Here is a 21,808-nt window from a genome sequence, read left to right as displayed (position 1 = left end):
GTGCTTCTTGGGGGTGCAGCAGAGCCTGTACGTCCCTAATACCCCAGAAGGGCTGCTCTGTGGAGGGACCCCCCACCAGCCATTTTTGATCTCTTCATAATCGGATCTCCTCTGATGCGTGAGGCGGCTCCACACCCAGGCAGCAATAGGGGGGGTTGTCCCTGGCACATGAGGTAATGGAGACAGCACCTGGGCTGCTTTCGGGATCACGCCCTTCAGGCGAGGAGGACGCGGCCCGGGGCACCTCTCACAGCCCCTTAGCCAACGGCGGAGCAAGCGGGACCAACGATTGCCGTGCCGCGGCCTCGCCGGTGCTACCAGCCCCGGGCGGCGGGGGAACTGCCCCCGCCATGGCCTCCGCCCCAGCGCGCATGCGCCGGGCGCCAGCGGCCGGCGCGGGGACGGCGGGCGGGAGGGGACACTCCCCGCGCGCGGCCGGTCACGTTCCCGCCCGCATGGCCGGGGAGCGGGCGGCGGGGAGCGCGCAGCAGGGCGGTGGGGCCGCGCGCGCGCCCTCACCCGGCGGCGGCGGCGGCGGGAGCGCGCCCCCCGCTCGCCCTTTCATTTGCTCCTTCCCTGACTGCGACGCCACCTTCAACAAGGCCTGGCGGCTGGACGCGCACCTCTGCCGGCACACGGGGGAGGTGAGGCGGGCCGGCCGGTGCTGGGCCTGAGGGAGAGGCGACGGCGGGAGAGGGAGGTGAGGGGCGGCTGAGGTGGGGGGCGCAGTAGCGGGGCCCGGCAGGCGGCTGGGGGCCCGGTCCCCAGGGGAGCGGGGAGCCCGCCTCACCTCGCGGGGTAGCGGGGGGGGCTGCGTGGGTTGTGTCTGAAATGCTGCCGCCAGGGCAGGCTGCCGAAGGCGGCCCCCTGGACACGACCCAGCCCCCACCGAGACGCGGGTTGTCATCTCTGAACAAGCGTCCCCTCCCCTCTCTCTCTCCCTCTCTTTCAGAGGCCGTATGTTTGCGATTATGAAGGCTGCGGTAAAGGTTTCACCAGAGATTTCCACCGCGCTCGACACCTTCTTACACACACCGGGGAAAAGCCCTTCACGTAAGGCCAAGTTTTTTGCTTCTTGAAATGGATTACGCTTGTGCTTATGGAAACGAAGGGGGAGTTGGAACTGGTGCGTGGGTGGCACGGAAGCACTCCTGCCTGGCTTTGGGATGGTGATACTGCCATAACAGTACTTTCAACGCTCATCACAGCGCACGCAGGGTGAGACATGGGGAACCTCCGTCACCTAAAACCTCCTGTCTGGCAGTGATCCATAATAGATGCTTAAAGGAACGGGCAGATCTCTCCCTAGAGTACAGAATTAAAAGAAGGAAGGGCAGTTGTCTCTTGTTGCTAAGCCATTAATAGCTGCATGTCATGGATTAGGAGCTAGGAATTCCCACGTGTTTTATTAAAAATCTCTTCTGATAAGCTTTCCTGTGGCTTTTGATTGTAACAGCCTCTGGCCTTTTGTGTCTTTAAAGCTAATTTTTATATTTGGGTTGTGGGTTTTGGTTATTCCTCACGTATTCCTCTTACCCAGTGTTTTCTGTGTCTGCCTAGGAAACAAATCACTGAGAGTTATAATAAAAAATGCAGTTCATTTGCAGGTGCACAGCTGATGGATGCAACCAGAAATTTGGAACAAAATCAAACTTAAAGAAACATGTTGAGCGCAAGCATCAAAATCAGCAAAAGCAGTATGTGGTGAGTAATCACCTTTGATACTGTAAAGTGGAGGCTAAACAAGCTCCTTTTTGTCTATCTAGTGAAGTACTTCAACTTGTTATTATGCGGTACTTGTATGAGTTAAAATACTGCGATTGGGATTTCAGCAAACACATGTGGACTGGGCTGTCATCATTTGGCTCCTAATGATAACTTAATTTCCTAAATAGTGCGACTTTGAAGGCTGTAACAAGTCTTTCAGGAAGCATCAACAACTTAAAGTTCATCAGTGTCACCACACCAATGAACCTCCCTTCAAGTAGGTGGATAATTTTAATAATGAACTTTTAACAATTCCGTATAAACACTGTTGATGAAAACAGGTGCCTTTTCTTAATCTTTTCTTTGATGTGGCATTTAAAAAAAAAAAAAAAAAACCAAAAAAACCAAAACAAACTGGCATGAATTTGTTATTTCATGGCTGCAAGTACATTTCTTGTATTAGTCCTTTGCCCAGTAGTCTGTTTTGAGCAACAGTCTTGGTGCTCTGTAACTTTAGCATTCCAGCCATTTTCTTAGGATTAATTACAGGTTCACAGGAATAATAAACAAAAAAAGTTTTGAGTTCACAGAGTCTGAAATACAAGCATAAAGCTTGCACAGTAATGAAAAATGCAGCTACCTCTGTTTTCCAGTAAAAAGCAGTGACTTGGCTAACATTGAAGTGAGTGGTAGCCTAAAAAAGGTGAGAGGCTTGGACACCAGTCTGAGAAGCTGTGCATTGCAACCCCATTATTTACATGACACATCAGTATAGATCTGATGAAAGCAAAGTTTAGTTTTGTATTTCTTACAGGCGGTATGCGCTTTACAGGAGTATTCCACTTCAGTGAAGTGTACTGGTATGGCTGTGTGACAGGCACAGAAATACTGTCAGTGCTCTGCCTCTGCTCTGACAGTTAGATCTGTACAAACCACTTAAACCCTCCACTTTCTATGTCTCTTTTACGTTTGAAGAGCCTACTGTGTAGGGATGATACAAGGCTTGATTCTTTAGTTAAAGCTTAGCTTGCTGTATATGTGGAAATCATACCGTAGTTAACTTTCAAAGGGATTAGAGTCCTCTATTAGAAACATACTATGGAATTTACTTTTACAAGGCGGGAGGAGGGACAGAACAGACCTCTGGGCAAGGGGAAACTTGGATTATTGTGTCCACTTTAATTTTTCTTGAATTAAAGAACAAAAAATATGCAGAAATTAAACCAGTGTATTTTATACCTAGATGTAGTAATGAAGGATGTGGAAAGTACTTTTCTACTCCAAGTCGACTAAAGCGGCATGAGAAGGTACATGAAGGTAATACAATTTTTCTTCTTGCTTCAGTTATGTTTTAGGAAAGGAAAAAGGACGTTTTCCAGTACAGAGACTATGCAGGGATGTATGACAGATGTGAAAGTATTCTGGGCGTAGTGGTCCAGACAGACAAAACCAGAACACCTGTTTTGAATAGTCACATGGGATACAATTGCAGTATTTGGTTACAGTGTACTTGTGGCAGAGCTTAGGATTCCTTCAGTCATTTCTTCTCCTAATGTGCTTCCTTGTCAGTAATCCATCTTCTGGAGATGGGCTAATGGTTAAGGCACTAGCCTAGACCTCCAGAGGTTAGGATCAATTGCCAATTCTGCAACAAATTTCCTTTGAAGCCTTGGCAAAAACATGTAGGCTTGCATTTTTAAAGTTATTCATGTATGTATGCGAAAGATATTTAAGTTGAATCATCAGGAGGTTGTCAGGTATGTTTGAACTAATTCTGCTACACTCTATCCATTCTTTCAGCTTTTCAGTGCTAGAAGAAAAAACAAACCCAAGGGACTAAGAAAAGTATCCAAAACGCTGCAATTTGTACTGTGTTCCTTTCTTAAGACAGGGGCTTGTTCATAGTTGTTTGACCTTTCCAGTCCTGTGGTTCAAATAGTGTTGACTTTCTGTGGTTCATTTAAAAACCATCCTGTCTGCTTGACAGAATGGTAGACACTCTTTAAACTCTGGAATATTACTGTATGGTCAAGATCTTACTTTTTAATATGTAATACAAATATTTATATAGAAATAATATCTGTTACTATAGTTATTTTCATCTGTGTGAGTGAAAGTGTATGGCTGGTGAGGAAGTAGCTTTACTGAAGCAAGGAGAGAGAGAGTTTCATAAAATCATTTTGTTGGAAAGGTCCTCTGGAGGTCATCTGGTCCAGCTCCCTGCGCAACGCAGGGTCAGTTAGACCAGATTGCTGAGGACTGTGTCCAGTCAAGTTTTGAATATTTCCAGGGGTAGGAATTCCACACTATGGACAACTTGTGTCAGTGATACAAGGTTTCTTCCTTAAACCTTTTAGGATTTTCTCATGTTCTAATTTGTGTTCGTTGCCTCTTGTCCCATCATGGTGCAGTATGGGAGGAGAGGAGGAATACTGGCCCTTAATTTTCAAACGCTAAAAGGGGAGTTCCTCCTTATAAAACTGTACTGTGTTTGCCAGAACCTTAGTGACTGTAAACATCTGTCCTGTCCAACAGGCTATGTATGCAAGAAAGAAAACTGCTCATTTACTGGAAAAACTTGGACAGAGCTTCTGAAACATAATAAAGAAAGTCATACAGGTAAATTCCAAATGCTTTAGTAAATAGAACTTTATTTTGATAACAAATAGGAAACAAACTGCTGATTTGAAGGGGAGTCCTTGCTGAGCTCATTTCATCAACTTGTCATTGTGTCTAGACAAACTTGTTTACTAGCACTTTATTGGTTAAATGGTTGTCACTCTGGCTAGACTTTTAACTGATGAAAATGCTGCTCAGTATACTAACTTTGCTTTGTAAGCCAGTTAAGGAGAAATTGTATAATATAGGATTTTGGATCTGGATAGTTCATACTGCATTATTCTCTTCCAGTCTCTGAGTTCCTTGCATTTCATGTGGATTTTAGCATTGTTCTAGAGGACTAGTACGGTTTGATTCTGAACCCCTGTAAGAAGCTGTTAATTTATACTCTGCCTTTCTCTCTCCCACTTAGAGACGATAGTTTGCAGTCAGTGTTACAAAACATTTAAACGGAAAGATTACCTCAAGCAGCATCAAAAAACACATGCAGCGGAGAGGGAAGTCTGCCGATGTCCAAGAGAAGGATGTGGGAGAACTTACACAACTGTATTTAACCTTCAAAGCCATATCCTCTCTTTTCATGAGGAGAAAAAACCATTCTCTTGTGATTATCCAGGCTGTGGAAGAGTGTTTGCAATGAAAGTATGTATTTTTTACACTGTGCTAATCTGAATCACATAATCTGAAATGATAAACCTAACTCTTTTTTTTTTTTTTTTCTGCTCTTTGTAACTGTAGCAGAGCCTAGCAAGGCACACAGTTGTACATGATCCTGAAAAGAGAAAGCTGAACCTGAAAGTAAGTTATACTCTTGAAAAAGTGTTCTCAACCATAACCTGTCACTTCAGAGGAGCATAAATATTACATGTCTCAGAATGTGACTTCAAGCAGGAAAACAGGCCAGCTATCTACTTGATTTGGGAGATACTTAATTTCTGAAGCTCCTTTAAATAACGCAGTGCTGGCCTATTTGTTGATTTCTTCTTTCCCTCCACCTTAGTAGTCTTTGCTCCATAGACATGTGAAGTTGCTAATTCTGGATTTGTTTCTGCCAGGCAAAGCGTTCTCGTCCTAAGAGGAGCTTAGCCTCTCGTCTGAGCGGCTACATTCCTCCTAAAACACAGCCAAGAAAGGATGTGGTTGTGACAGAAAGCAAGACAACGGATAAGCCCATGGAAAATGAAATACCAACTGTTGAAATTCTGACTCTGCAGTAAAGGTTAACTGAGACAACTTTCTTCATGGAATGACCAGTGCAAAGTTCAACAATAACTTTATTATAGTATTTTTTTTAAATAAGAAATTAATATTGTTTACACCTCTACATAAAGTCACTGATGCAACTCACTTGACTTCAGATCTTCATTTCCATCTTCCTTTGCTCTACTGTTCTGTTTTTCCATCTTCTGGTATGCTTTCAACTCCTTGTCAGACATGTGTCTCAAAATACAGGTACTCACTCCTTCTCTGGTAACTTTTGGCTTGGAAAGATAAGTGGCTTTCTCAGAGACAGTCTCCAAAATCTGATCAAAAAGCGCCAACTGAAAAGAAGGAGAAAAATACGGACTAAATGCACAAGCACAAGTAAAAAATCTTTCAGGCTGTTCTGTAATGATGCTCTCTCCTGCTTGGGGTTTAGCTATTAGCTGAAACCAGCTAGTTGCTAGTCCTAGTTTGAGCAGTTCAGCTTGTCCTTTCCTAACCACTTGTTCTTTACTCATAAGCAGGTTTAGGAACATCACCAGAGGGATTAAGCCATTTCCTAACACTTAGGTTGATTTCCTGACTCATCCTGTTTTGCTGTCTAAAGGCCTCTGTGAAAGTGGTTACAACTGCCTCTTGACTCCTCCCCACCCTCCTCTTCCACTAGATTCGGGCATATTATTATGGGGCTTTCCTTTTCAGGGACAGTATTGTTCTAAGGTTAGCAGGACATGGTAGCATTGAACTGAGTGATACAGTGCACTCATTTAAAAAGCTGAACTCATAATTAAACTCATTAAATTAAGCTTATAATTAAACTATTAAATTTAAGGACAACCTAGATCTGGCCTGCATCATGAAATGTTCTGCTCCCTCCCGTATCCAGTTCTTCCTCTTGCTACCCTTTCCCTGTTAATTCAACTTCCTATAAAAAGTTTTGTTCCTTTTGGATGAAGTGATATCACAATTTTTTCCATCAATACAGGAGAGACAATTGTCAAGGAAAACGAATTCACTACACACATTAAAAGGAAAAAAAAATCTTACGTGGAATCTTTATAAAACAGCCATTTGTGCAAATGACAAGGAAGACAAGTCTCAAGGCCCTACAATTATACTAGTAAGTTGCAACCAGCACCCTAACATCTTCGTAGATGTTTACTTTGCCAGCCTGGGAACATCATTCCAGTAGTTTTTCCACTCAGCAGTGAAAAACTAATCTTAGCCACAGTTGCACAAATGCATCTTCAGAACAGTTAGGTTATTGAAATAATCCAGCTAAAATAAAGATTATTTTTTTAACCATACTGTTAAAACTTTTCAGTGAGTGAGCTGTCTTAAGGTGTAGACGGAAAATTTTCACCAGCTCAGTTAGTAAGGTGGTACTGCAAAAGAGTAGGAACTGCTTAGACTCCGCTGTCAAAGCCAGTATTATAACTGCATTCTTAAGAAAGCACAGTATTTGAATTGTTTCTATGGGACTACATTTCTAGAACTGCAGTGTTTGAACAGATGCAGCTTAAGGTGGGGCAACTGTTACTTTCATGGGACCTTGACCTTTGCTTATTGTAGCAGTACAAGATATATTAATAAACGTGGCTGTACTGAATAGGAGAAGTTAATACAAGTACATCTATTTTAATGAAATTCATAGAATGGTTTAGGTTGGAAGGGACCTTGAAGATCACTGAGTTCCAACCCCCCTGCCATGGGCAGGGACACCTTCCACTAGACCAGGTTGCTCAAAGTCCCATCCAGCCTGGCCTGGCCTCCAGGGATGGGGCCTCCACAACTTCTCTGGGCAACCTGTTCCAGTGTCTCACCACCCTCAAAGTGAAAAATTTCTTCCTAATATCTAATCTAAATCTACCCTCCTCCAGTTTGAAGCTGTTCCCCCTTGTCCTATCACTCCACGCTCTTGTAAAAAGTCCTTCCCCAGCTCTCCTGTAGACCCCCTTTAGGTATTGGAAGGCTGCAATAGGGTCTCCCCGGAGCCTTCTCTTCTCCAGGCTGAACAGCCCCAACTCTCTCAGCCTGTCAAGCCTGCCCAACTTTCAGAAGTCCACTTACCATGTCTGTATTGCTATCTTTTGCTTGCCGGATGGTAATTTTAACGTGGTGCTTCTTTTCAATCCACTGTGCTATCTGTTTAGTCTTGGTTTCCAAGTCGTTCTTGGCAATAGCTGAAGAAAAGGATAACTCCTTCTGAACCATCCCTGTTAAAACAGAACTAAAACTCTGTTGGCTCAACAGCTGACAGCTGTATTAGTTGCACTCTTTCAACAGCCTGTGGTGCTTTGTCTGCTTAACTCCCTGCCCCTGTGCTGCTTTCTCACACCCAGAGGATCCCAATCTCATCTCAGCGTGCACCACTCTCACCTTAGAAGGTGGCCACTTGATATCTCTCACTCACTACTGTAATTGGGAGACTGAGTGCATGTTTGAGGCACACAGAGGGGTGTCTCACCTCTTCAGGGTCAGGAGACTTATTTTAATTACAGTTTTATTCATACCACCCACAATGCAAGTCTACAAAGATAAACAGGTAAACATTGGAATTAAAGACTTAGTGTGCAAATTCCTACATTGTGCACATAGTATAGCTGAATGTAAAACTTTGGAAGTTAGATAGCTCTTCACCATTCAAGAAAATGGGTTTGAGATGAACCCATTTTCTTGAATGGTGAAGTGCAATATTCAACTGGAAGTATGATGCCTTGTAATATATTTGAACTATTTATGGTCTCTTCCTCCTCAACAATTCTCTAAAGTAGTTACCATTTGAATAATCTTTAGTTTCTTGAACAGAAAAACTCACTACCATAATAGTGCTCTCCTCTAAAATCAGAACTCTACAGATACTTCGTTAGCCTGAGGATAAGGAAAGAGAATACAAGGTCAGATGCCTTTTCTAACACCTCTTTGCCAAACTCAGTTTGTTAAACTACTGGAGTGGGCTGACTTAAGAAAAAACACTGAAAAGCGTTCAATACTGAAAAAGTTGTTCTCTTACTCTGTACAAGAAATGGCTCCAGATTTTGCCTTCCCAGCAGCAAGCTAGGAGGAGAATGTTTTGTGACTACTGGTGACAAAATTATATTGGTGTATCTGGTGGTCAGTTTGTAAAAACCGCCTGTCACTTTATGCCTTAGCAAAAGAACAGAAATCAGTGATTCTCATGGAGCCAGTCTAGTTATATTCACTTAAATAAAAATAGATTTAAAAAAAAAAAAAAAGCCAGCAGATGCCCAAATAGTAAATACTGAGAAGGCAAGAGAAGGCTTCTGTGGAAGACTAGAGTAATCCAAAATTTTATTTTCACCACTTCAGATCCTTAATAGTGTGGACTGCAATGACATTGCTTTGGATTTACACAAAGACAAGTAAGAGGATTTCATCTGCTGAAACCACTTTTAATGCAGCATTTTTCAAAGTGCTCGGTGTTGTACTGTCAAAGATGTACAAACCTGGTTTTGGACTTGCTTTTTTCTTCTCTGCGCGTTTAAGCTGTTCTTCGTGAATCTGCTGCCCAGTCATTAGCCTGTATACAGGAGGTTCTGCGTTCTCACGAAGGAGAACTAGTTTCAGGCCATGTTGATCCATAAGTTTGAGTGCCTCTGCTCGGCGCATGTTTCCTAAGCTCTCTCCATCCTGGTTGATTACGTGCAAAATCGGATAGGGAATTCTTCGGCCAACGCTTCCAAATCCTGCTTTCCTTTTTGGCTCTGTGTGAGATTTTTCAGCTGTACAAAATGGCTGAGTAAGTTCAAACACAGCTGACTTTCTAGGGTCAGGTACCACCATCCAGAATGGAGAAAAGACCTTCTTTTGTGATGTTCGTGTCAGAAGAGTACCAAAGAATCTTTTTGCATATCTATTCTCATTTCTGGTTGCTTGACATAAAAGTTTCATCACGCAAAAGGTAGTCATCCTGAGGAAGCAGGGAAGAAATAAAAACGAATTACCCCCATCAGTCAGATTCTTCTAGTTACATCAGAAAGACTTGACTCCAGTTCAGTAAACCCTAGTCCTTAAAACTATTCTTTCCAAAAGATGCATGGTGTTACTATACAGACTGAACAATCAACAGCAATTTCACAGTAACAGAGGGCTTTAACCCAGAGAAAAAATCTGACAGAGGAACAAAATTTATGAAGAATTGATGCTTCTTCAGTATTTTAAAATCTGAGCTTGAACTCTTTTAAAGAATCCAAAACTTCTAGTTCATTTGTCCTCATGAGAGTATCTACTCTTACACAGAGAGTGTACAGAGAGAGTAGCCAATGGTTAAGAGGGAGAATTTGCTGTCAAATAAAAAGGCATGTCACACTTACTATTTTCAGTGTATCTAAAGCCAGGACTTTCTTCCTGGTTCTGATACTCTTCTTTGGAAAGTGTTTCATTTAAGCCATGTTCATTCAGAACCACCCTAATCATATAGTGATTGAAGTGGCGATTTGTGTAATGTCCGTCAGCAGCCATCACAACGTCTACAGTCTGACTCTTCTATGTTTTGTAAAGTGTTGGAATTTCAAAGCCGTGACCATACAGAGTAAAACCGCCATGCAAAACATGACAAAGCATTATAACATGGCATTATAACATGACAAAGTGACCATTACTGTACTTGAAAATATGGTTTATCCCAGGGTTGAAAACCCCTCCATAGCTAGCATGTAACTTGCTTTTCATAGCACTGACCCCAAATTTTGTATTTTTCTGAGTTTTCCAAATGTCATTTTGTGGAAGTAATCCAGCTAGTTACTTGGGTTTATATGGATTAAGCACTAATATTATTTCAGTAACCTGAAAAAAATTTTTTTTTAAAAAGTGTCTTTACTGTCTTTTAAGCTCAAGTCTTACAGATTCAGCCATGCTTCAAAGTGAAAACAGTGCCTTAATTTTAAACCTATTTTATCAGACCTTTATAGTATCAATTGACTGGGTCAGTTTTTCACAAACATTAAATTTGGGGTGGCACATTCCTGTTTATGGTGAGCTGAGTTTTTCCAAGTACAGGAAGTACTTGGAAAAGCAAGTATAGGAAAAGCCAAAGATGATACAGGAAACCAAAACCGTGTTGTATCTGAAGACTTGGCAAGAGCATGGCTTCTTTTGCCTAGGAAGGAACGTAACTCCACTCTATAAATATATACATACCTACCTATATGTATGTCACTGTGTAAACATGTATCCATGTGCATACATATACATACACATGGAGAAGGTGTAAACAATTGGGAAAGGTAAGGAACTATTTATAATTCTAAGCAGTGTTGGCCGAGGACCAAGTAAAATGATCAGCCTGTGAGTAAACTTAGCCTGAAAACAGGGACATTTTGGAGCCTGGGACGGACTTCAAATTTTAGCAGGAGAGACAAAAGCTGACACAAACCACTTGAGGAGGTTTGGGATCGGTCCATAACCAGGGCAGTCTGGCACGTCTGTGTACCGTAGCAGGACCCTGAACTCCGCTAGCCACGGGGCACAGAGGAGAGATACCTGGATATTCCCTGCAGGGTCTACAACCAGATGGTAGAGCCACCGTCTGCCTCTGCCCAGCCCAGACCTGAGTGGTGGCCCCCGGCAAACATGGCTTCTTCTCGGCTGTGGCGATGGCCAGACAGCCAAACACCTGCTGCCCACGGCTGAGCGCCTCCATGCCTCCTCCGTGCAGCCACGCAAAAGCCATGGAGTTCTCGGTTTTAATATGGTTTCATACACCAGCTGCGGATCGCACACCGCAGGCTTACAGACCATCATCTGGGCATCACCATTGTGTTACAAAATGTTACAATTTAATTTCTCTTGCATTCACATCAACCTGGCTTGACTTACAACACTAACAAACAGTATCACAGCAGTGTGACAACAGTTTATTTTAAAGAAATGGCTTACTCCGCTAAATACATGGTTTGGCCTTTATTCTCCTTCATTCTTTGTCCCTATTTAAATTCCCCAAATCCTGCCTTAATTCTCCGAGAAGAGAAATAAAAGGGCCCTTTCTGTGGGAGGATTCTTCTTCACGTAACATAACCGTATTTTGCCTTCTGCATTTGCGCACCAGCAAGGACAGCCGACCCTCCCTTGGGCGTTTCGGTGAGCGGGCAGGGGACACCCGGGCCTGTCCCCCGCGCCGGGCGCTGTGCCGGTGCAGGCGGGACTCGAGGAGGGGGAGGGGACGACGCTTGCGGCCCCGCAACCCGACGGGGCTCCCGACCCCGGGCCCGGCCCGGCCCGCCGCGATCTCCCCCCGCCCCGGACGGCTCTTACCTGCCGGGCCGGGCCGAGCCGAGCCGAGGCGCCAGCCCGCCGCAGCAGCCGAGGGAGCGGCCTAGGCCGCCTCTCCCCCTTCCACTTCCTCCTCCTCCTCTTCCTCTTCCTCCCGCCGCTCCTCCGCCTCCTGCCCCCGCCCCGGCGGTGCGCGCCGGGCGCCCGGCCCTGCCCTCAGCGCCCCGTGGGGCCGCGTCCGTGTCCGTGTCCGCGTCCGCTGTGTGTCCATGTCCACTGTTTGTCCGTGTCCGCTGCGTGTGATGCGTACGTGGCGGCCCGTCTGTAGGCCTCTCTGCCCACACACGTTTCTGCCTGTAGCTGCATGTTGTGGGTATAGAATCACAGAATCGTAACCATCATCGAGTCCCATCACCAGGCTAACGCTGCCAAAACCACCACTAACCATGTCCCTCAGCACCACATCTACCAGTTTTTTAGATACCTCCAGGGATGGTGACTCCACCACTTCCCTGGGCAGCCTCTTCTGATGCTTCACAACCCTTTCAGTGAAGAAATTTTTCCTAATATCCATCCTAAACCTCCCCTGGCGCACCTTGAGGCAGTTTCCTCTCGTCCTATCGCCTGTTACTTGGGAGAAGAGACCGACCCCCTCCTCACCATATCCTCCTTTCAGGTCGTTGTAGAGAGCGATAAGGTCTCCCCTCAGCCTCCTCTTCTCCAGGCTGAACAACCCCAGTTCCCTCAGCCGCTCTGCAAATATACATATAATAACATATTTGTTATATTATATATTGTTGTGGTTTGGGCCGAATTGGCTACTGGGGATCTGGGGGACACCAGATGGGACTGACAGATGCTCCCCTCTACCCCTCTTCAAGGAGAGAGGCAGAGGAGGGAAAAAGAGACTTACAAGTTTAGAAAGAACTAAACTACTTTAATGAAATATTAATAATAAAATAAAAAGAAATAATGAAAAAAAAAAAAAATGTATCAAGCTCCTGAGATGACAATCATGACACCGGCTGGCACTGGGGCAGTCCCAGGCTGGACTCAGTGATGGACAGAAACTGGATTCCAGATCTGGATTCAGGATCTGGATCAAAGGCAGACGAACAGACAGAGTCCTTCTCAGACATCGGCCATTGAAGAAAGAGACCTGACCCTTTGATCCTTCAGCTTTTATACTGAGCATGAGGCAGATGGGATGGAATACCCTGTTGGTCAGTTTTGGGTCACCTGTCCTGTCCGCTCCTCCCTGCAGGTGGGACCCCACTATGCTTTTCATTGAATCATAGAATGGTTTGGATTGGAAAGGACCTTGAAGATCATCGAGTTCCAACCATAAACAGGGACACCTCCCACTAGACCAGGTTGCCCAAGGCCACGTCCAGCCTGGCCTTGAACACCTCCAGGGATGGGGCCTCAACAACCCCTCTGGGCAACCTGTTCCAGTGCCTCACCACCCTCAGAGTGAAAAACTTCTTCCTAATGTTCAATCTGAACCTGCCCTCTTCCAGTTTAAAGCCATTCCCCCTCATCCTATTGCTACATGCCCGAGTAAAAAGTCCTTCCCCAGCTCTCCTGTAGGCCCCCTTTAGGTACTGGAAGGCCGCAATAAGATCTCCCTGGAGCCTTCTCTTCTCCAGGCTGAACAGCCCCAACTCTTTCAGCCTCTCCTCGTAGGAGAGGTGCTCTACCCCTCGGATCATCCTCGTGGCCCTCCTCTGAATGCGCTCCAGCAGGTCCATGTCCTTCTTATGTTGGGGACTCCAGAACTGGATGCAGTACTCCAGGTGGGGTCTCACCAGAGTGGAGTAGAGGGCAGAATCACCTCCTTTTCCGATTCCAACCCTCCAACGGGGCAAATAACCAAGTTGGTTGGCCTTGGGGGTTATAGCAATAAGTATAAGCAGGAGCTTCTCTGCATACCATGCCTGGGCATCAGCTCTAAACATTGGCCTTATCGCTCTGAGAGAGTGAACACTGTCTGCACAATACGCTGTTCATTTCAGTAACTAGAAGAAGTAAAGTTACTGAAGCTAAGAAGTAAAGTTACTGAACAAAATTGGTTCCGTTTTACCTCAAACCAGGACATAATAAATACATTCAATATGTAATAAAAATACATACACATACGTATTTTTGCATATGGCAGTTTGTATGTATAAAGAGTTTCAGTCTCTTTACGGACGTGTGCGCTTGTCTGTGTATCCACATGTTCCTCTTGCTGTGTTCCCCCACCTGTATGGTGTGTCTGCCCAGTGCCGCGTGTGCAATTGCTCAGTTGTGTTGTTTTCCCTGGTGTGTGACCACCCAGTCCTGTCTTTTTGTGAAATTCTCTCCATGTCCAGGCTGCCCTGGGAGGAGCTGGTTGGGTGTGGGCGTAAGGACCGCTGCTCCGAGGTGGCTCACGCTGTGGTGGCTGGTGGCTGCGAGCGGGATGTGTGTGGGTGCTGCATGCTCTGCGTGTGCGAGGTGTGTCGAGGCTGCATACCCAAGCCGCCGTAGTACCTGGCTGCGTACCATAATACATCACTCTGTCTCACTCCATGTGTGAGACCGCGCGGTGGCGTGGGTTGGTGTCGCACGCTATGATGACCGGGAGCCGGGGCTGTGTGTTGCGCCGTGGGTTGTGTCAGCTGTGCATGTGCGTGTGGAAGGTGGTGTGGGTGTTGCGTGGTAGAGACGTGACTGCAGGGGTCAGCAGTGTGTACCATTGTGGCATTGCGCGAGTCCCGAAAGCTTGTTGGATGTTGGGATTTGTTACGTTCTTTGGTAGGCTGCTCTGCCTTGGGTTTGCAGGCTCCTTCTTCCAACTTGGAGATAGAAAACAGTGCCTGTGAAAGAGAAGCTGAAACACATGTGCAAACCCCAGGCCCCCAGCTCTAAATTACACCCTAGAATGAGTAAAACACTGAACAGCGTGCGAGTTTGCTGTTCTGCTGTTGTTCTGGTGGGGCAGCATGTGTGTGGAGCAGTGTGTGCTGAGAAGGTCTTTTCAGGAGCCACGGTGTGTGTATTTATTGAGGGGCGCTGTTTGGCCAGCCGGGCTGGAGCTGAGAACAACGCTGGGCCTGAAAGTGCACTTGTGTTTAGAATTTGGTGTGAAATGAAGCCACAGAAAGCAGCTGGAGGCGGGGGAGGCCTTGTCCGCTGTCTTTCCTGCTTAAAAAAATCAGAACTTTTTAGCTTTTTTGCTTTGGGCCACAACTAGGTGACGCCTCTTTCCTCTCCCCCCACTTCCTGCCCAGGAAAAAGAAATTTAATAAAAATCTGGGCTTATTTTTTTGGTTTGAAAGCTTTCTGTTCTTAACTGTGATCTTAGAACGCTTAAATTCCACGTGCTGGTTGTTTTGGTGTAGTCGTTTTGGTACACATGCGCAAAAAAGTCTGTCATTGCTTTATGCTCTCCATCTTCACAGAAGACATCGTTATGGTAATTGTGTGTGAAACCAGAAAACTTCACTAAACCAGTTCACAATCTGAAATTCATTTGTATCACCTTATTCTCATTAAAACTCCTTGCCTGCAGTAATGAATATGGAAAAACGCCACTAGCAGAATTAGCTAAGTGGACGGTGAGTTGTGTTAACAGTCTGGCTGACAACTGTAGCTTCACCTATTCTGTGTGAACGGCACCTGTTTTTTCCATCCCGCCCTTTTGTTCATTGCTTGATTTCACTCAGGCTTTATGCCTTTACAGTTGTAAGCTCTTTGGGAACAGGGATTGCCATTTATTCTATCAGTAGAGTGCTTAAGAAAACCGGATCTCAGGTTGATGCTCTTGAAACATAAATTATTGAAATTCTATAGTAGCCAATTGTGGAGAGTGAAATATTCCACAATAAGAAAAGGCAAGACAGAAATGGTTTTTTACTGCTTTTTTCATGGTCTGGAAACCAAATATGGAATCTGAATAACCATGAAGGGAAGTTTTGGCAGAGCTGAAGCCTGGAGAGATTTATTTTTTTTTCATCCTCAGCTCTGCAACACGCATTAGAGGAGAGCTTGTCAGCGCCCCAGCTTGCAGTGAGCTGCTATTGCCTCTCTGAGAACCATCCCCATAAGATGGATCATTTTCAGCAGTGTTAGTAGGAGCAATAAAACTAATAATCCTCTTCACTACAATAAAAACTACCTGCATGAAAGTACGGTACTTTGGAGCACACAACTTGCATTCCTTCTTCCTTCCCTTTGTTTAATTCCGTTAAGTTTAAACCTGATGTTTGTTTTACTTCATGCCTTTCTAATTACATTTAGTGTGCCAAGAAATAGTGCAGCCTTCTCGTGCTGTTTGTCCTCAATTAACTTGATCTTTCTGGGGGTTCATTGTGCTCTTTCTCCTTGTCCTTTGTCTCATGTCTGTTTACACTGTAATTGTCCAGGGGCTGCGGTTTTATATGTGCCTGTCACAGTGGGACTGCAGTCTTAATTATTTGAAAGACACTATCATAATAAATGCGGTTAATAATAACTTTCTCCCTTCTATTTTGCTTGATGCACATCATCCTCTGCCCACCCCTGACAATATTCTCAGTCATTGGTTTGTTTTTTAATTCCTAAATCTGCATCTGTCTCTTTTTCCATTTGACATTTAGTTTCCTAAGCTGGTTAACAAAGTCATTCTTTTCACTTTATCATTTTTTGTGCCAAATCAAGGCCTGTTCTGCTAGACCTCTTGCCAAACCATAGATAATTCTTGCCTCAGAGAATTTAAAATGCAAATATATGAGAAGGAGAAAGGATGGTGGAGGGTGAGATTTCTCACCCTCAAACATAAACAGCGCAGTGATCTGCCAGTGTGGATGTTATTAACATCCTCTTGTAAGACTCAATATGCTACTGGGGAGCTTCCTCCCCATTCACAACCGATCTGGGGAGAACTAAGGGTTTTGATTGACCTCTGAGGATGTTGGAAACTGGTTCCAGCCCTTCTGTGTTTCGGGGTTGATCTCCCCCTGAAGCTATATCCAGTCACAAGTGGTGTCCCCCAGGGCTCGATGCTGGGGCCGGTTCTCTTTAATATCTTTATCAATGACCTGGATGAGGGGGTCGAATGCACCCTCAGTAAGTTCGCAGATGACACTAAACTAGACGGGTGTGTTGATCTGCTTGAGGATAGGTTGACTCTGCAGAGGGATCTGGACAGATTGGACCAATGGGCCGAGGCCAATGGCACGAGGTTCAACAAGGCCAAGTGCACTCGGGTCACAACTACCCCATGCAGTGCTACAGGATTGGGGCGGAGTGGCTTGGAAGCTGCCTGGCAGAAAAGGACCTGGGGGTGTTGGTGGACAGCCGGCTGAATATGAGCCAGCAGTGTGCCCAGGTGGCCAAGAAGGCCAACAGCATCCTGGCCTGCATCAGGAATAGTGTGGCCAGCAGGACTAGGGAAGTGATCATCCCCCTGTACTCGGCACTGGTGAGGCCCCACCTTGAGTACTGTGTTCAGGTTTGGGCCCCTCACTACAAGAAGGACATTGAGGTGTTGGAGCGTGTCCAGAGAAGGGCTACAAAGCTGGTGAGGGGTCTGGAGGACAAGTCTTATGAGGAACAACTGAGGGAACTGGGGTTGTTTAGCCTGGAGAAGAGGAGGCTGAGGGGAGACCTTATCACCCTCTACAACTACCTGAAAGGAGGTTGTAGAGAGGTGGGGGCTGACCTCTTCTCCCTGGTGACAAGTGATAGGATGAGAGGAAATGGGTTTAAGTTATGTCAGACGAGGTTTAGATTGAATATTAGGAAACACTTTTCCACTGAAAGGGTTATTAAACATTGGAATAGGCTGCCCAGGGAGGTGGTGGATTCACCATCCCTGGAGGTGTTTAAAAAAAGGGTAGATGTGGTACTTAGGGACATGGTTTAGAAGTGTTTTTTGTCAGGGTAGGTTAATGGTTGGACTTGATGATCTTAAAGGTCCCTTCCAACCTCAGCAATTCTATGATTCTATGATTCTATTTGTTCTGACTACACTTAGCTGCTTGTAATGCCCAGCAGAGTGCGAGAATGCCCTTAGCTGGATGACAAAGTGCTCTCCTGGAGACTCAAAGCTCTGGTTTACTTTCATTCATCATGCATTTTGTGGGAGGAGGAAGCAAGCTGCCAAAGTGCCTCACACCTGCAAGGAGCTTGTACCTGCTGGCTCTGGGTGGAGGACGGGTCTTCTTTCTCTCCATGGTGAACATCTTGCTGCTTTCTAAACCAGAGACATAGTTCTCAATATCCGGCCCAAAACATTTCAAGTGCCAAACAGGATCACCAGGAATTTACTACTGATATTGTTGGGTTTATGCAATGCCTGGGGCTCTTGGTCACAGACCAGTAGCAGCAGGTGGGACAGCAGCGCCGCTTACCCCGTGCACCTCTGTTTTCCTGTTTTTCTGTGTAATTCCCTCCTTCACAGGGTGTTTCAACGGGGAAGCTTTGGGGAAGACTTGCAGGGTCTTTCTCCGAGGACATTGAGGTGCTGGAAAGGGTCCAGAGAAGGGCATCGAAGTTGGTGAAGGGTCTTGAGAATATGAGGAGCGGCTGAGGGACTTGGGGTTGTTTGCCCTGGAGAAAAGGAGGCTGAGGAGAGACCTTATAACTCTCTACAGCTGCCTGAAAGGAGGTTATAGCAAGGTGGGGGTTGGTCTCTTCTCACAAATTACAGCTGATAGGATAAGAGGAAATGATGTCAAGTTGTGCCAGCAGAGGTTTAGGTTAGACTTTAGGAAAAATTTCTACACTGAAAGGGTTATCAAACATTGAAACAGGTTGCCCAGGAAAGCGGTTGAATCGCCATCCTTGGATGTATTTAAAAGCCATCTGGATATGGTGCTCAGGGACATGGTTTAGAAGTGGGCCTGGTAGAGTTAGATAATGGTTGGACTTGATGATCTTAAAAAGTCTTTTCCAACCATAATGATTCTATGATTCCTCCCCAGCCCTGCTCTTTAGCACCAGCTGGCATGGCTCACCTCCACCTTCCCGCTATGGTATAACCATGGCGCTGTGGTTCTGCAGTCCTGGGATTCAGAGAGGGGCCATAGCCTCCCCTATGCATTCCGTAGTATTCCTTTTCCCCTTAGTGTTTATAAAAGACTTGTTCACATAATTCAGATGAAAAACTGCCTTGTGCTGAGCTGAGCGTTGCCATATGGCAGAGAACGCGTTGGAGTAAACACATATATAAAGGGGACAGAAATTCTGGGTAGGTAGTAGGTCCCGTTTTCTGGATTCTTTTCCATCCTCAGCTTTTGAAAGTTGCTTCCCGCAACACACTTCTCTATTTTATTCTACCAACAGACAGCAAAAAAGTAAAGCCAACCCAAAAATTCTGTTGAGTGGTAAAGGGTCACTGCTAACCGATGCCCTACACAGAAAAGACAAATACAGTTGAAACAGCTAAAGTTTTGTTTGGTTTCTGAGATCTGCTCCTGTTACAGGAATTAAACCAAATCTTTTGAAGATGCAGGCTCTGCCATTAAATTGCTTGGGCTGATTTACCGAATCCAGGCAAAGAGCTGATTTTGCTCCCTGAAAAGCAAGGCTGACTGAATTTATTAAAATGTTACTCATAAAGCAAGCCTGTGGGTCCCCAGGGTGAGACACAATTAAAGTTAAAACTTCCCAGTGTAGAAAGTTTTTTTATCCGTTTAGTTTTACATCTTGACTGTAGGGAGAGGAGTTTCCACTGTACATCTAAGACATTGTTCTGCAGCCTTTGCAAGTTGCTGGGTTCAGCTGCGAAGATTTTAAAAGCTGCTTTTGTTGGCAGTCTAGGACACATCCGTGACCTTATTAAAGTGGAAGTGAAAGCTCTCTTTTTTTTTTTTTTCTTTTTTTTTTTTTTTTTTTGCAACAGTAAATCTACTAATTTTACAGTCAGTTGAACAGCAATAGATTAATTTGTTTAAAGTCTGCATTCACAAAGAAAACGTGAACTTCGCTGCCTTGAATACCCGAAACTACAGTGCGATATTTAAAGGGTAGAAACTATTACAACTTGCCCGAGAATGGTCCAAGCAGTTCCCTGTCACCTGCTTCTCAGCACAGGTGCTGACCTCCCCGTCTATTCTATCCCTCCTGACAGACTAGCAGCCAGGCTGGGGCTTTGTGTGCAACAGAGAGCGCTTTTCCAATGCCTGGGCCAGTTTTCTTCAGCAACCACAGGAAGCAGAATAAAGAAAAGGTTAAGGGCCACCGCAAGGGTCAGAATGGGTTAAATTTAGTTAACATCAGAGGTTATAGCTTTTAACAAGAGCATGAAGGAAACTTATTCGAAGATGCAATTTGTTTCTTCTTTGTCGACCATTATTTTTTTTTGCTCTATTGATAGTGACAGCTTAACAAAGTTTTTATATGCCGGGGTTTTCATCCTTTAGAGGATAAAGAACTGTGATGCAAAAAAGAGATGCAGGTGGAAGACTTTATAAAGCCTCCATGATTTTCAAATTGAGGGTTGAAAGTAGGCTCCCTGCGTGGCTAAGTCAAAAATAATTTGTAAATGTTAAAAAAAGTACACATTACAGACAGAGGAGCTGCTTTTTTTTCTTTTGTTTTGTTTTCCCCAATGTAACTTGCCAAGAGTAGTGTTTTATTGGAGGCTTTACAATCTAACTGGTTTTGTATGTATTTTTTTCCAAGGTAATCTTATTTTCTTTTTTATCTCCTTCTAAAGATGATCAAAGCCAAATGCCCTTAACAACAATCATCTTCATCATCTCCCTTCAAGACTTTTTAGTGTATAATGCATGATTCTAGTCTTTTGGTGTTGTTTTTTTTTTCCTCACGATTTAGTGAAGAAGCACAAACTACAAAATGCACTCAGCGGGTAGCTCCACTGGGAATTTCTCATTCAGCTTCCTGGAATGCAAATATAAGGAAAGTTTAAATAATTCTGAAAATTATCGAATAAAAATAATTTAAAAAGTAACTTCAGTAAGATGTTTCACATGTTTGTACACAACAGCTCATCTTCTGCCAATCAATCTTTCCGTCAAAATTGATTCATAAAATCACCGCTTTTTGTTTTGCTGTGTTTTATCCTGGTACAAAGTAAAGAACTCAGATCTGAAAACAGAATTTAATTTCATCTGATAATAATCCATAAGTACAAACCATGTATTTTGGAAGGTTTTGGGTTTTTTTCTTTTTAACATGTTTCCCTAAATAAAAAAGTTTATCCCATCTTTCTGCAAGTTCTCTCAGCAGTTTTACTCTCTCAGACACTTCAGCCCAATTAGGCAAAGAGGGGCCTCAAAGATATTGTATTGATAATAACTATTAATATTTATATATTTCTACCAGGTTTTGTGAAAATCAATGATTAAAGAGAGAAGAGAACCTCAAATTACTGTCTTGTTCTGGCAGAAGAGTTCATCCAGTTGACCGGACAGTGTGTGTGTGTGTGTGTGTGTGGACTGCCCGGTTAACACTCAGGTGTTATCAGATCAACCACTGTACGTGGTGCCTTTTGCCTCCCCAGCTGCCCAGGGGGCTGCATAGGGGATGTGAAAGGCCGAGGGAGGGCTGCAGTGGGGGATTTAGAGGTGGGAGAAGGAGCTAAGACATTTTGAGGACAAGGGAGAGGCATAGGGGACGTGCTGGGGGCATATTGATATCTTTAATTTTGGTATCTATATTGTAGGGCTGCTGTAGGAGATAGGAAGAATAGTGGAAATGATTATGATTGGAACCGAGAGACAACATTAACCTTGATCATTCAAGTATCAGTTATTTCACTGCTCTTGGGACAACTTTTGTTTGCTTACAGACTGAGAGCTGATTTTGATCTCCAGAGAGCTGGATTAGTCCTTTGAGATGCATGTCATCACTTTGACAATTCTCGGAATACTTTCTGAAATCAGTCAGTATGAACTTTTTTGTTGGTGTAGACTAAATTCTTCCCTCCGAGGTGACTAGCAGATCTGGAGGAAGTCTGTTCAGCTCACAGATAGAAGTGTTTGTCCTGGCATGTTGTATAGACATGTATATAGACACGTGACTGGCAAAGGAGTAGAGAAAGGAAGTAGGGAGCTGGAGAAATATGGGGCCTTCTCTG

At 44.5% G+C, this 21,808-nt stretch overlaps 2 protein-coding genes across 3 annotated transcripts; one reads left to right on the top strand and one right to left on the bottom strand.

Annotated features, from left to right (window-relative positions):
• Positions 1 to 455: 455 nt before the first annotated feature.
• GTF3A (general transcription factor IIIA) lies at positions 456 to 5,543 on the top strand (the record flags this gene model as incomplete). Its single annotated transcript, XM_082487012.1, has 9 exons — positions 456 to 644; positions 953 to 1,053; positions 1,608 to 1,704; positions 1,896 to 1,984; positions 2,951 to 3,024; positions 4,243 to 4,326; positions 4,739 to 4,968; positions 5,065 to 5,124; positions 5,382 to 5,543. The coding sequence occupies 9 exons, from the start codon at positions 456 to 458 to the stop codon at positions 5,541 to 5,543; spliced, it is 1,086 nt and encodes a 361-aa protein (XP_082343138.1).
• A 39-nt stretch (positions 5,544 to 5,582) lies between these two features.
• On the bottom strand, positions 5,583 to 11,900 carry MTIF3 (mitochondrial translational initiation factor 3). Of its 2 annotated transcripts, none has more exons than XM_082487023.1 (4): positions 11,803 to 11,900; positions 8,997 to 9,460; positions 7,600 to 7,745; positions 5,583 to 5,867 (listed from the first exon to the last, which is right to left on the bottom strand). In XM_082487023.1, the coding sequence occupies exons 2-4, from the start codon at positions 9,457 to 9,459 to the stop codon at positions 5,658 to 5,660; spliced, it is 819 nt and encodes a 272-aa protein (XP_082343149.1). In that variant the 5' UTR covers position 9,460; positions 11,803 to 11,900; the 3' UTR covers positions 5,583 to 5,657. The 2 variants fall into 2 exon arrangements, with proteins under 2 accessions (XP_082343149.1, XP_082343150.1); XM_082487024.1 differs by having other exon boundaries at positions 7,600 to 7,712.
• Positions 11,901 to 21,808: the final 9,908 nt, after the last annotated feature.

The sequence above is a fragment of the Vanellus vanellus genome (assembly GCF_965231255.1).
Source record: "Vanellus vanellus genome assembly, chromosome: 1".
NCBI classification, from domain to species: Eukaryota; Metazoa; Chordata; class Aves; order Charadriiformes; family Charadriidae; genus Vanellus; species Vanellus vanellus.
Note: the sequence above shows the minus strand (reverse complement) of the source record. Positions and strands in the feature narration are given on the sequence as shown.

Coding starts and splice junctions, on each gene's coding strand:
- MTIF3 (XM_082487023.1), bottom strand. CDS start 9,459: ATGACTACCTTTTGCGTGATGAAACTTTTATGTCAAGCAACCAGAAAT. Junction 7,746..8,996: donor AAAAGCAAGTCCAAAACCAG/GTTTGTACATCT, acceptor CTGTTTTAACAG/GGATGGTTCAGAAGGAGTTA. Junction 5,868..7,599: donor AAGATAGCAATACAGACATG/GTAAGTGGACTT, acceptor CCTTCTTTTCAG/TTGGCGCTTTTTGATCAGAT.